Source organism: Trachypithecus francoisi, unplaced genomic scaffold (assembly GCF_009764315.1).
Source record: "Trachypithecus francoisi isolate TF-2019V2 unplaced genomic scaffold, Tfra_2.0 Lachesis_group2, whole genome shotgun sequence".
NCBI lineage: Eukaryota > Metazoa > Chordata > Mammalia > Primates > Cercopithecidae > Trachypithecus > Trachypithecus francoisi.
The window spans coordinates 106,190,476-106,204,504 of NW_022681465.1; the positions used below are offsets into that span (position 1 = coordinate 106,190,476).

General features: G+C 41.7%; 1 protein-coding gene across 2 annotated transcripts in view; it reads left to right on the top strand.

Annotated features, from left to right (window-relative positions):
* ANKDD1B (ankyrin repeat and death domain containing 1B) overlaps positions 1–14,029 on the top strand; it is a 54,655-nt gene that overhangs the window by 27,072 nt on the left and 13,554 nt on the right. For both annotated transcript variants that reach the window (XM_033179899.1, XM_033179900.1), the window contains 3 exons: positions 2,637–2,735; positions 8,289–8,387; positions 11,173–11,271. In XM_033179899.1, the coding sequence (XP_033035790.1) occupies positions 2,637–2,735; positions 8,289–8,387; positions 11,173–11,271 (297 nt within the window). The remainder of the gene's footprint in view (positions 1–2,636; positions 2,736–8,288; positions 8,388–11,172; positions 11,272–14,029) is intronic.

A 14,029-nucleotide genomic window follows, 5' to 3' on the forward strand; every position in this document is an offset into this window, starting at 1 on the left:
GTGTAATGCATGTACTCAAACAACAATTATATCCACCTGGTTGACTGAACGAGCCCTCATGATTTAATCACCACATAAAAGCCACCTCTTAATCTTATTGCATTGGGGATTTAAGTTTCAACATGAATTTTGGAGGGACACAAGCATTCAAACCAGAGCAGAGATCAAGTCCTGTAGTCATAGGATTTATAGTCTTATTTATAGTTTTAGTTATACTTTCCCTGTTCTATTAAAACATATTTAAACCACTGGAATGTGTGCATGCGTGTGGATTTCATCTTCCTTTTAGCAACTTTGGAGTCAGGGCACGTTGGGGAAAACTCATAAAGCCCAAAAAACTTTAATTTCAGATTATGATAGGTTTAATTTGTACAAAAATTAAGGGCACAGTGATAATAATATCATCTTTTTGCATATGATTCATAATGTTTGTCCGTTCGTGGACAGCCTCTGTTTCCTGATACAAGCTGTTGCCAGATCAGTTAGAGGGACCCATGTGAATGTGCTCTAGAGCCGTGGTCTCCAGACATTCTTGGCAGCAAACTCATATCAGTAAAGAAAGTTTGAGCATGTGCCTATCACATATACATTTATAATTCAATTAATTCATTATAAAGTATATGCTAGAAATATAAATGTTTAAAATTCAAGATAAAAAATAAATAGCAGTTTTGTATTTTCTCTAAACTCACAGAATTATTATTATTTATTATTATTAGAAATAGGATCTCATTATGTTGCTCAGGCTGGTCTCAAACTCCTGGCTTCAAGTGATCTTCCCATCTCAGCCTCCCATGCAACTGAGATTACAGGTGTGAGCTACCATGCCCAGCTCAAAGGATGATCTTATATACATCTGATGGATTTTATTGTGTTCCTCTGCATATATGTACAATATATTTTTCATAACTGCCCCAAATTCACTTAACTATTCTTTAGCTCTTGGTTATTTAGTTTCAGTTTTTATTATAGGTTGTGCTGTCACAGACCTCTTTGTATATAAACCTGAGTCTGATTTCCTCACAATTGCCTTGGGGTATATCCTTAGAGGCAGATTGTAGGGTCCAAGATATGAAACCTTATCAGGCTCTGGATATGAATTCTTTCCTTTACACTTTTTTTTAACAAATATTTTCCCCACTGGGATTTGTTTTTTTACATCCATTTTCCTGGAAAAATGAGAAGGAAGATTATGGGGAGAAATGCCTTTTTTGTTTGTGTGTTTGTTTGTTTGTTTGAGATGAAGCTTCGCTCTTGTTGCCCAGGTTGGAGTACAGGGGTATGATCTCAGCTCACTGCAACCTAAGCCTCCCAGGTTCAAGTTACTCTCCTGCCTCAGCATCCAGAGTAGCTGGGATTACAGCGGCCCACCACCACGCCCGGCTAATTTTTGTATATTTAGTAGAGATGGGGTTTCACCATGTTGAGTAGGCTGGTCTTGAACTTCTGACCTGAGGTGATCCGCCCACCTCAGTCTCCCAAAGTGCTGGGATTACAGGCATGCGCCACCATGCCCGGCAGAGAAATGCCTTTATAAGCAGATGGCTGTCCCAGGCACCCAGGTAAAGCAGCCTGGAATATGATTTTCCCACCTTGTTGGAATGGGAACACTGGTTTCTATACTCTTGTGTTCCTGTTAACATGATTGTTCATACCTAATTCGCTATGAGTAAAGCCTTCTGAATTTATCCTAAAGTAGTTGTTAAGCAGATTAATGTCCAAGGAGGGAAATGGTTAGGGAATGGGGAAGGAATTCTGCATTTCTTTCCAACATTTTTAGGAAAGAGTCTGCATGAGGAAAGGGAAATAGCCAAGTAGCTATTATGTGGGACCAACTCCTTCTTTTTCCTCTATGTTTTGGCCTGAATTAAACTCTTACTTTGTCCTCCTAGTATTTATCTTCAGTTTCAGGAAACTGAAGTACTGAGATTTTTTAAAGTAATGTTATTTTTTAAATGTCATGTAACATTTAATCAGTTGTAAAGATTAAAGTTATACTTGGTGCAAATGTACTTCTAATTTTGTATGTTTCATACTGTACTATAGTTCCTTATTTCTGAGATTATCTTTCTTTTTGTTTTTGTTTTCGTTTTGAGATGAGGTCTCGCTCTGTTACGTAGGCTGGACTGCAGTGATGCAATCCTGTCTCACTGCAGCCATAACCTCCTGGGCTCAGGTGATCCTCTCACCTCAGCCTCCTAAATAGTTGGGACTATAGGCATCCACCACTATGCCCGGCTAATTTTGTAAACTTTTTGTAGAAATGGGGCTTTGCCATGTTGCCCAGGCTGGTCTCTAACTCCTGGGCTCAAGTATTCTGCCTGCCTCAGCCTCCCAAAGTGCTGGGATTACAGGTTGAGTCACTGAAACCAGCCACTTTGACACTTTTCAGCTGAGGTTTAGTTTTCTTATCTGTAACATGTGGATAATATTAACCCTACCCTTATAGCATTGTGTGATTTAACTGTGCCAAAGCATATAGTCTTGGCAGTACAAGTTGACACATAGTTGTTCAATAAATGCTATCCATTATTAAGAGTAATGCACAAAAGGCATAGAGAAAGCATGTTGTTTGTCAAGCAATTTCATTCCATGACAAGGGGCAATTAAATTTAACTTATTTTTCCTTTTGTTAGAATGGAGAAACACCATTCTTTCTGAGTGTTGAAGGAGGTCATGAAGAGTGCAGCAAAGTGCTGCTGACAGCAGGAAGTGACATCAACATTCCAAATAAAGTATGTGTTCCAGACCATGTTCACTCATGCAGTGGAAGGGAGACTTAAAATGTTCTTTGAAAACTCTGGTCCTACATTGATCCACTCACTGGTACTTTAGAATTAATATTTATAATATGCTTTGTTTTTGGTAAGAATTAGTGATTTACCTCCAATATTTCCCAGTTACTGTGTCCTCAAAAGCAATGCTATTCTTTCTATTCTTCTGGGGAAGGAATAATTGAAAGTGGGGCAAAATGAGCAAGTACTTATTACTTCTTAGAAACAGACACTCTATTCTACTTTGTTTTCTCATAGCAACTAGTGCACACCTGGCTTATACAGAGAAGATGCTGAAAAAAACTTTATTGTGTGAAAGCTCAAGTGGTCAGCCTGGTGCATGAAGAAGGAAGGATGGTGCCTTCCTCTAAATGCAGAATACTTTTGTATGTAGTCATTGTGCTAAGAACCTTTGAAACTTTTGAGACTGTGTTATTATTTTCATTTTTTTTAGATCACAAAAATAGAATTTGGAAAAGTTAAGGAAGTCATTCAGGATCATACAACTAGTCAATAGCAGTGCAAGGATTCAAACTCCTGTCTGACGCCAATGCCTCAGCTTTTAACCCCTGCAATGGCCTTGTCCTCAGATGGTTTAGTTTCTTTTCCTGTTTTTCTAATTAATTATAATGAAAACTCATGACAAAACATTTGAATAGCACCAAAGGGTATATGATAAAAAAGTGTCTTACTCCAACCCCACATCACAATTTTACTCCCCAGAACTAACATCCTTAATAGTTTATTTAGTCTTCCAGGAATTTTCCATGAATCCACATGGAAAATGTGATTAAATCCATACACATATATATACCAACACCATATAAACAGTAGCACAGTATATAATATATGCTGCTCTGCATCTTGTTTTCTTTTGATTGCCAATATATTTTAGAGATCTTTGTATCCGCGCAATGTATAAACAATTTCTTTTCAACAAGTACAAAGTTAAACACGTAAGAATAAAGTCCCAATCAAGAATAAAGTCCCAAACTGGCATGTTTGATACCCTGTATTCTGCTGGTGGAAGTGTATATTTGTATCATCTTTCAAAAAGCAATTTGTCACTTTCCTTTTACCCACACATGGTGGATTATGTTAAGGAAATAATTTAAAAGGTGGAAAGCTAGCTGCATGCATTCAGATAGATGATAAAGTTAGCTCCAATAGCCAAGAATTAGACATAACATATACATGGAATTAATGGTAGGAGAAGGCTGAAAGAAGGTTTGGTGCATCTACTTCTTGGAAAATTATGTAGCTGTTAAAAATTATAGTGATAAATACTAAAAATATATTGCAATATTGAACATGTTAATCATAGAACACTAATTGAAAAAATATAGTTGAGTAAATATTAATATAATATTGGATTTATATATACATGGACAAGGATTGTGACAGGAAAATCAAAGTAGCGTGAGTTGATTCCCACTGAAGTTGCAAGGTTATTGATGCAATAAATAAACAGAAAGTTAAGAATTCATGGGAGCCATGAAATATTCAGAATGTGGAGAGCTGTGCTGCTGTTCAGTCATTGCACAGGTGCCTCCTTGTCCCCAGTCTGTATCCCCTTTCAAGTTCCTGGGAAAGCTTCCCAGGTTAGCAAGACTCTCAGCCTTACTCCATTATTTTGTACCCTGCCTCACCCTTGTCCTTAATTATTTTGCCCTTAAGTATTTTGCTTTGTAGTGATTTTTCATATGCACACATTCTCCCCATCCGACTAAGACTGCAGGCTCCATATTGCCCCTGTCCTTACAGCCAGTGGCCTCAGTTGCTCTAGGCAGCCTGGAAATGATCGCGACTCCATTTTTTAGCTTTTACTTGTAGAGTTTTTCCTGAGTTCATCAGCTCCCTTCTGAATCAGCAACCTCAGCCCCCACTAGCTATCCACACCTATCTGTCCAACCCGGTGAAAACCTTGCGGGGAAAAGCAGTGTGAAGCAAGAAGCCAACAGCAAGAGCACACATGAGCCCGGGATGGGTTGAACGTTCTTTTGCTTTCACATTTGTAGGTGATTGCTGTGTTTGATCTTGGAAATGCTTCACCTGCTGACACTGATGAGTCTTGGTTTCCAGGAGTTTGCTTTCGTGCTCCCTCCCACCTCGCCATCAGCAAGGGGAGCGGGTAAAGGGTCGAGTCGTTTCTAAGGAGGATGTTGGAGTGAGATTATGAATGTAGCTGACAGCTGGCTCCGTTTATGTTGGGTGGAGGAACTGCCCAGAGTTAGGACAACAGGCTCTCTTTAGGGCCCTATTAACTGCCCTGGGTCCAAAAAAGGCTTTTGTAGGTCCTAAGAACTCATATTTGTGGAGGTCCTACCTCACATTTTATCATACATATTTAAGTGCTCCCACATTCCTCTTTACTTTTTTTTTTTTTTTTTTTTGCTGTTAATTGCTCTAAAAGGCTTTTTTGTTTTTGCTTTTTGCAATTATTTGGCTATGACAGACTCACCTAATTTATGATTGACTCTGATTTCTTAGAACTCTATGTGCATAATTGGGAATTTGAGGGAGGTGAAAAAATGCAACCTGCAAGTTGTTTATAAATATAATGAATATTTTATGAATATTACATTGAACAATCAATGAAGTATGACTGTCAATTAAATATTTATTCACTTCAATTTTGTGGTTTTCTTTTCGTATCGTGGAACCAATACTTTTTTTCTTTTTTACATCTTAACGGTTTCTTTGGCTCATAAAAAGTCTGTAGGCCCTATACACAGAGCCCGTGATGCCTAGCGGTAAATGCTGCGGATTCCCACAGCTCTTCCTACTGCAGGGTTCCTGCTTTGAGTTTCTCGGAAATTTGTTTCTGTTTTAGGTGGCTTCTGATCTTCCCAGTGAAGGCACTGCTGACCATTCTGATCTCAGTTTAACTGTCACCTTATCCAAGAAGGCTTTGTTGATCAGCCATGAGAAAGTAGCCAACCAGTCATGCTCTTTTATGTCTTGTTATAGAACTTACAACTAGCTGATGTTATTCTTCTAACAACATCTATAATCTAATAAGCAGATTTAAGTCCACTGATCTGCTGATCTACCAGTCTACCAATCAATGGATCAATCGATTGTCCACCGCCATTGAAATGTAATGTCCGAGATCTTGTCAGTTTTGTTTACCAACATATCCCTCCACTATCTAAAATAGTGCCTGGCACAGAATAAGTGCTCAATGTTTTTTTTTGTGTGTGTGTGGAATGGATGAAATAATAGTTACGGTTACCATACACATTTACTGGCTCATGTATCCTCCCAGTAGTACTGTGATTTCAGAGAAAGAGGTAGGATGATGTGGTAGGCAGAATCAGGCTCCCCACGCCAGAGATGTTCACATCCCAATTCCCGGAACCTATGAATATGGTATATTATATGGCAAAGGAGAATTTAAATTGCAGATGGAATTAAGGTTGCTAATTAGCCGATCTTAAAATGAGATTCTCCTGGATTACTAGGTGGGCCCAATGTAATCATGAAGAGTCCTTTAAAGTGGAAGAGGGAGGCAGACGAGGATGTCAGTGATGCAGTGTGAGAAGGACTCAGCTAACTGTTGCTGGTTTTGACAATGGAGCAAGGGGGTGTGAGCCAAAGAACACAGGAGGCTTCTAAAACCTGGAAGAGACAAGGAAGTGAATTCTCCTGAGAGCCTCCAGAAGGGAACATAGATCTGTGAACATTTTTTTTTTTTTTTTGGTTAGCCCAGTGGGATCCATTTCAGACTTCTGACCTCCAAAACTATAAAATAATACATTTTTATTAAGCCACTAATTTTGTGGCAATGTCTTGTAACAGCAATAGAAAACTATTATGGGGCCAGCTTTGCAGACGAAGACAAAGAGGCCCGTACTTGATAGGCCACTTATCCAAGATCATATAGGCACTTAATATCATGCAAGCTAGATTTCAGTTGGTCAGAGATACACAGGTCATTGCTGTTGGCATCTGTTCCATTATCTATTGCTTCCTGACAATCCAACCCAAAGCTCGGTGGCTTAAAACAACAATCTATTATTATTTTCACGGCTCTGTGAGTTGACTGGGCTCAGCTGAGAGGATTCTTACTTTGAGTTTATCATGTGATTCCATTTGGAAGTCGGCCAGGATTTTGAAGGCTTACCTGAGCTCAATATCCAAGAGAGTGCACTCACATGCCTAGCAGTTAATGCTGGCTGTCAGCTGGGAGCTCACCTGGGCCTCACCATGGGCCTCAACCTACAGCCTGGGAACTGGCCTCTAAGAGGAAGGATTACAAGAGCAGGCATTACAAAAGGAAGAGAGCAGCAGCTGCCAGGCTAGTTAGGGGCCATGCCTGGAACTGGCACGCTGGAACTTCTGCCATATTCTATTAGTCAAAGCAGTTACAGGGTGGACCCAGATTCAAGGAGGTGGAGAAATAAACCCTGCCTCTTGATGAGGGGAGTGGCAAGGTCATATTGCAGAGGAGCCTGTGGGACAGGAGATACTGATGCAGCAATTTTGGGAAAGCAATTTCCAACAGCATCCTTATTTGAAAGACCTGCAAATACTTTGTAGCAATCTTACAATTAATCAGTCAACAAGGAATTACCTAATAACCTCGGAAAGGCCCCACCTCCTATCATCATCACATTGACATTAGAGTTTCAACATATGACTTTTGGGAGGGACACAAACATTCAGTCTATTGCACACATGTTCCCTAGGGCTCTGACACTTTTGTGGGAGACACTTAGAATAAAACAGACAATTAGGTAAAAACCACAATTGCTTTTGTACTAACCTAATACTAGCTCCCCCTCAACCCAGTAATTAAAAACACAATGGATTTTCTTTTTATTTATTTAGAGACTGGGTCTCACTCTGTTGCCCAGGCTGGAGTGCAGTGGCATGATCTCGGCTCACTGCAATCTTTGCCTCCCATGCTCAAACCATCCTCCCACCTCAGTCTCAGCCTCCTGAGTACCTGGGACCACAGGGACACACCACCAAGCCCAGCTAATTTTTGTAGAGACAAGGGTTCACCATGTTGCCAGGGCCGATCTCAAACTCCTGGGCTTAAGTGATCTACCTGCCTTGGCCTTTCAAAGTGCTAGAATTACAGGCATGAGCCACTGTGCCCAACCAGATTTTCTTTTTTAAACACAGCTATGCATCTCTGAATGACAGGGATATGTTATGAGGAATGCCTGATTTCATTGTGTAAACATAAATAGAGTGTACCTACATAAACCTAGATGGTACAGCCTACAACACACTATATGGTATATCTATTGCTCGTAGGCTACAAACCTGTACAGCATAGTAACACAGTAATGTAGTTAAGTACTTGTGCCATAGGAATTTTTCAGCTCCATTGTAATCTTATGGGACCACTGCTGGTCTGTCATTGACCAAATCACTGTTACGTGATGCACGACTGTAGTTGTACTATTTCATTGTATTAACTGATTACCATGTGATAAACACCAGAAAGCAAGCTGAATTATAATGGGAGTTCCTCCCTGCCCTCTCCATTGTCTCTTGCAGCTCAATATCAGTAGTTTGCAGATAGCAGCCAGGAATGGCCATGCATCGCTTGTCAACTTTCTTCTCAGTGAGAACGTTGATCTGCACCAGAAAGTGGAAGTAAGTTTATTCCAATGACACGGGCTTTGGTCCTGGCACCATGAGGTTGGCTGTGCTAAGGAGATGCCCCTTGCAGATTCGTGTAGGAGATAAGATGTTTCACAAGGGAGGAATTATTCCTGGGAAGGCTGGCTGACTTCTTTTGGAGGCTGAGTCTTAATCTTGAGAAATAAAATCCAAGGGATGAATTTTAGAAAGTCATTGAAGTTCCTGAACAAAATGAAATCTTTGTGTTTTAAATATTTGTATTTGCTGCAAAAAAGCTTTCTCATATGTCTAGAGATGCCATTACTCTTGTATTAATTTTATCAGTCTGGGAAAATAATGAAGCAGCTGTACATATCAAGAAGAGTGATAATTTTTCTCCCTTCACTGAATGTTCTTGTTTTTCTTTTGAAAGTCAATTCTTTATACTGATTTAGGTTTTCTGACGTTTGAATTAGCTTTGGCAGAATTAACAAAGGCCCTCTTTGCTGGAATTAAACAAGAAACATGCCTCTATTTTTCCACTCTATTTTCATTTCTCTGTTGAGAATATGATTTCCTCTGATCTTGCTGAGCCATTACTATTTATTGTATTAACTCAAGAGGAGGGATGTGATTTAAACCATGTCAGATAGCTTTTGGAGCATGGTGTTGGGGGAATTGGCTCTGAACTTACCTGGTTCAGTCCAAGGACACTTCCTGTTTCTCAGGAGGAGCTGGGCCCAGCAAGGCGGGTGGCCCCAGCAAGAAGGACAATGCCCACTTCTTTGCAATGTGGGATGCTTTCTCGTTTTTCACACTTAGTGCATCAAGGAGGTTATTCCTGGGCAGAAGAAACCTACACAGAAATTCTTCCCTTCACGCTGCCCCCACGGCCCTGCTCACACCGTCTGTCTGCTTTGACCCTTACTGGCCTCTGACAGTATCTGACTTACTCAGCTGTGGTCTTCTACCTGTCCCCTCATCACCCCTCCCTCCATCTGCTGGTGACACTCTTGCCAACTCATTATGGTCTCTCTTCCATCCATCTACCCCCATCTCCTGAGACACAGCCTGGTGCAGATGGTAGAGTCAGAAAAGTCTGGGTTCAAGTCCTGTCTCTACCACTTCCTTGCTGCATGGCCTTGTGGAAGTTACTGATCCTCTTTGTGTCTCATGTATGAAGTGGGGAATATGAGATCAAATGTCTAGGGTTATTGATGTGGTCTCTGAAAAACTGTCAGCCTGGTGTTTAAAACAGAGTATAAACTGTTAGGGCAGCCTGGGCAACATGGCAAGACCCCATCTCTACAAAAATTTAAAAATTAGCCAGGCATAGTGGTGCATGCCTGTAGCCCCAGCTACTCGGGAGGCTGAGGTGGGAGGTTTGCTTGAACCCAGGAGTTTCAGGTTACAGCGAATGACAATGGCTCCATTGCCCTCTAGCCTGGGCAACAGAGTGAGACGCCATCTCTGAAAAAATAAATAAATAAAAGAAACAGTTGGGGAATTGAGCGTGTAATAAGCACCATGATGAGAATGTGCTGAGTGTGTCTGATGCATATCATTAATATCAGCTGTTCCACTTGAGCGACGCTGCACTCGCACTAATCACTCACCCTTGTAGGCGCTTATTCTCTCTCACCACTCGCTCCACACTCAGCTCAGCTCCTGATCTGCACAGTGTCACTGGATCTTCAGCCCTTGCTGTCACACCCCTGTCCACCTTCCCCTGGTGTCCTCCCTCCCTCATCATGCTGGATGCCCCTCACTTCCCTCTCTCTCATGCCTTAATTGCTTCTGCCCTCACTTCCCTTCATTGCTTCTTCCCTCCCTTTTCCCCACTCTCAGCTGACTCTACTCCTGGAGGCATGTCTCCTCTCATGTCTCCACAGGCCAGTGGCAGCTGGGTGGGACTGCAGCAGCACGGGAGCCTGGAGGCAAAGTGTTGGGGGTAGACATAGGCACTGCGACCTAGCAGGGCCGGGTAAGAAGCCAGTGATGGGGATGGGTGAAAGGGGGTGGGGGCTCCATGAAGGGCTGTGGCTGGGAAGACAGGTGGTTTAGCCACAAAGGAAAACAGGAGAGCAGGCTGCAGAGGGCTTGTGAACATCCTGTGGCTGGACTCTATGCGGGGAGAGCTGAGCACGAGGATGGTGCCCCTGAGTAAGGGGGACTCCAGTCTTATAGGACACACTAAGGAATCAGGGCTCCAGAACAAATCAATTCAGGAAATGCCAACTGTGCAACGATTTAGTCCTTGTGGCTACTCTCATTGCCCTTTAGCTCTTTGAAGGCTCTGAGAAGTCCTGCGGTTTGGCCTATTTAACACTTACTTCTCCTTCATATTTGAGCTTAAATGTCAGTTCTTCAGAAAAGTATCTTCTGGTCTCCCAAAAGGTCAGCCTTCCCCCTATCCCCACACTGGCTATTCTACTTCTAAAGCACTTAATTGTATACCGTATTTATGTGACTTAAAAAAAAATCAATATTTGCTTACCCCACTAGATTGAAAGATTCCTGAGAATGAGCTTTGTTCATGCTAAATCCCTGGCAACCTGAAAAGAGCTTGGCCCATAGTAGGTGCTTAGTATGTTGCTCCAGAAAGAACAAAGGGGGTGAGCTGATTGCTGGGGAGCGAGTTTGCTTTAAAGCCTCGGGATGACCACAAATGCTGAATACTTACTAAGGGTCACCACTGGGATGGGTAGTTTCAGTACTTGGGAGATCATCAGGAAATAGCTGCTGAAATGAGTTGCTTTTTGATTTGAATGATGAAACCAGAACCTTTTGGATTTGAAATTTTTCTTTCTCTCTGCAGCCTAAAGAGTCTCCTCTTCATTTAGCTGTTATGAACAACCACATCACGGTTGTAAACAGCTTATTAAGTGCACAGCATGATATTGACATATTAAATCAGGTAAGCCAAGCAAATCAGAGCCTGGAGGATCTCTTTTCTTATATTTCAACACAGTGGGTGTTTATGGGGAGTTTTGATCAAGCTCGAGGTACCGAAAGATTCCTGGGAGGAACATGTGCATCTTTTTTATCCTTTTCCTTCTGTAACTCTCACTCCATCCCCATGACCACACGCATACTTTTGTCTTTCTCAGCCACACAACTGGAGTTCAGCCAGTGCATGATTAAATCTTTCATGTTTAACAGGCCCAGCACTTTTGATAGAAAAACAGTAGCTCAGAGCTAAATGGCCAGAGGCTCTTTAAATCAAAAGCCACTCCCCCAGAGTGAAATATTGTAATTGGCAGGGAGCCTTTCCCCCACAAGAAGGAAGCTTTATTTCTATATTAAAGACAGTAAATGTGTCTTCTCTTTGCCTAAAGGCAAAAGAGACCTCTTGGAATAAAAGAAAAATCACCCCAAGTTCAGTCAACTGAAGCAGAATCAAAAGACTCAGTAAAGCAATCCATCACTGGCTGGAAATGGGAATGCTGCAGCGGAATGATGAAGAGAATGGGGGTGGGCACTGATGAGCCTGCTTTCTGGGGCTCTTCTGGGGCTGGCCTGCCCTCTTCCAGGATATGTAGGGGAGTGGCAAGAGGAGCCTTTCCAGGGTCCTGAGGCCAGATGAGACCTTCCGGCCGCCTCTTCCCAGAGAAGCCTCTGAGGTGCCCCTCTGGCTTAGGGAGGAGCCACGGTGCAGTGGGCATGCCTGCCTGTCTTAATGCACTGTGAAACCAGAGCATTGACTCAGATCTCTGCAGTCTCCTCCAGTTCCCACCTGTGAGCTACATTTTGCTCTGAGCTGAATGAAGATTTACTTGTCCTTCTGTCCCTTCTCTCCTCCAGGGAACCTAGCTTCCTCCCCTGCCTTTACCTATCCCAAAAGGTTTTTGGGGGAAAAAAACAATCTCCTCTTGTTATTAAATATGCTTATGTATTCAACTATGTTAATATCTGAAATCTTTCTCAATGGGCAAAAACTTTGCTAAATACACAGACAGAGCTTTGTACTCATGACATTGGTTTTGACAGAACTGGCCAGATGTACTCTAGGCAAGGAGTGCGTGTTAGGCTTGCTATCCTTTTACAGAACCAGACTTCATCACTTTAATTTTTTATTAGACCAATAATATGCATAAAAAAAAGGAAATTTTATATTTTAAATATAAAATATGTATGTAAAAATTTTAAAAAAGCTGAAAAGACTTAATGTGTTTGAAGTACCCAGCAAAGAAAGATAACTCTTGTTAATGTTTTAGTGCATTTCCTGCCTTCCAGACTTGTAACATGTTGTTAAAATGGGTGTTGCTGGATTTGATACATTCCATTTTCACCTTTGTTCCATGTCGGTAGAGATCTTTGGTAGGCGTGTCAGTATAAGTGTAAAGTCTTCAATGACAAACACCTAGACACACTGACATTTGAAGGTGAGTCTTTAAGAAATGCTTTTTGGGGCTGGGCGCCGTGGCTCACGCCTGTAATCCCAGCACTTTGGGAGGCTGAGGCGGGTGGATCACGAGGTCAGGAGTTTGAGACAAGCCCGGCCAACATAGTGAAACCCTGTCTCTACTAAAAATACAAAAAATTAGCTGGGTGCCTGTAATCCCAGCTACTTGGGAGACTGAGGCAGAAGAATCGCTTGAACCCAGGAGGTGGAGGTTGCAGTGAGCTGAGATCGCACCACTGCACTCCAGCCTGGGTGACAGAGTGAGACTCCATCTCAAGAAAAAAAAAAAAAAAGGCTTTTTGGAGGCCAGGTGTTTTGGGTCACACCTGTAATCCCAACACTTTGGATGGCCAAGATAGGAGGATCACCTGAGGCCAGGTTTGAAACCAACCTGGGCAACATAGTGAGACCTCATCTCTACAAAAAAAAAAAAAAAAAAAAAAAAAAGTAGAGCCTGTAGTCTCAGCTACTCAGGAAACTGAGAAGGGAGGATTGCTTCAGCCCAGGAGTTCCAGGTTACAGTGAGCTACTAGCCTGCTACTGTACTCCAGTCTGAATGACAGAGTAAGCAACTGTCTGTCAGAAAAAAATAAAAATATAAATAAACAAATGTTTTTTGGTAATCTCCCCAGCATACTGGCCCTGTGCTGTGGTGGGAGGAGGAGGCCACATGCTATTGCCCAGCTCTGTGACCCTGGGGAAGTTGCTTCCCTTTTCTGGTTAAGGAGTTGGGCTAGATCACGTCTAAGGCTCCTCTCTGCCCTAATATTTTAGAAATCTCTTCACAACTGCATTCCTTTTGGTGAGAGGTGAAGATGGGTGATTTTCTTGTGATTTCGGGTATTTCTTTTGAAACTCTTATCATCTTGATAGGAAAATGATTACTCCAGAAGGAAATTAGAAGTCTTGAACTCCTTTATACATTATAATGTAGAAAATTTAGAGAACAGAGAAATGCATTAAGAAGGCAATAAAAATAAACTTTAATCCCTTCATTTAGACCTTAGCATTAGCATTCTTCTGTACTGTGTTTTCTTCTCTTTTTCTATATGTAGTTTTAATTAAATCAAGCTCAACTAGATAGTATCATTTCCTGAAGTTTCAAACATTATATCAAAAGCATTTTTTATTTTCAAAAAATCTTTGAAATCATGTTTTTTTTTTTTTTTTTTGAGATAGAGTCTCGCTCTGTCGCCCAGGCTGGAGTGCAGTGGCGCTATCTCCACTCACTGCAAGCTCGGCCTCCTGGGTTCACGTCATTCTCCTGCCT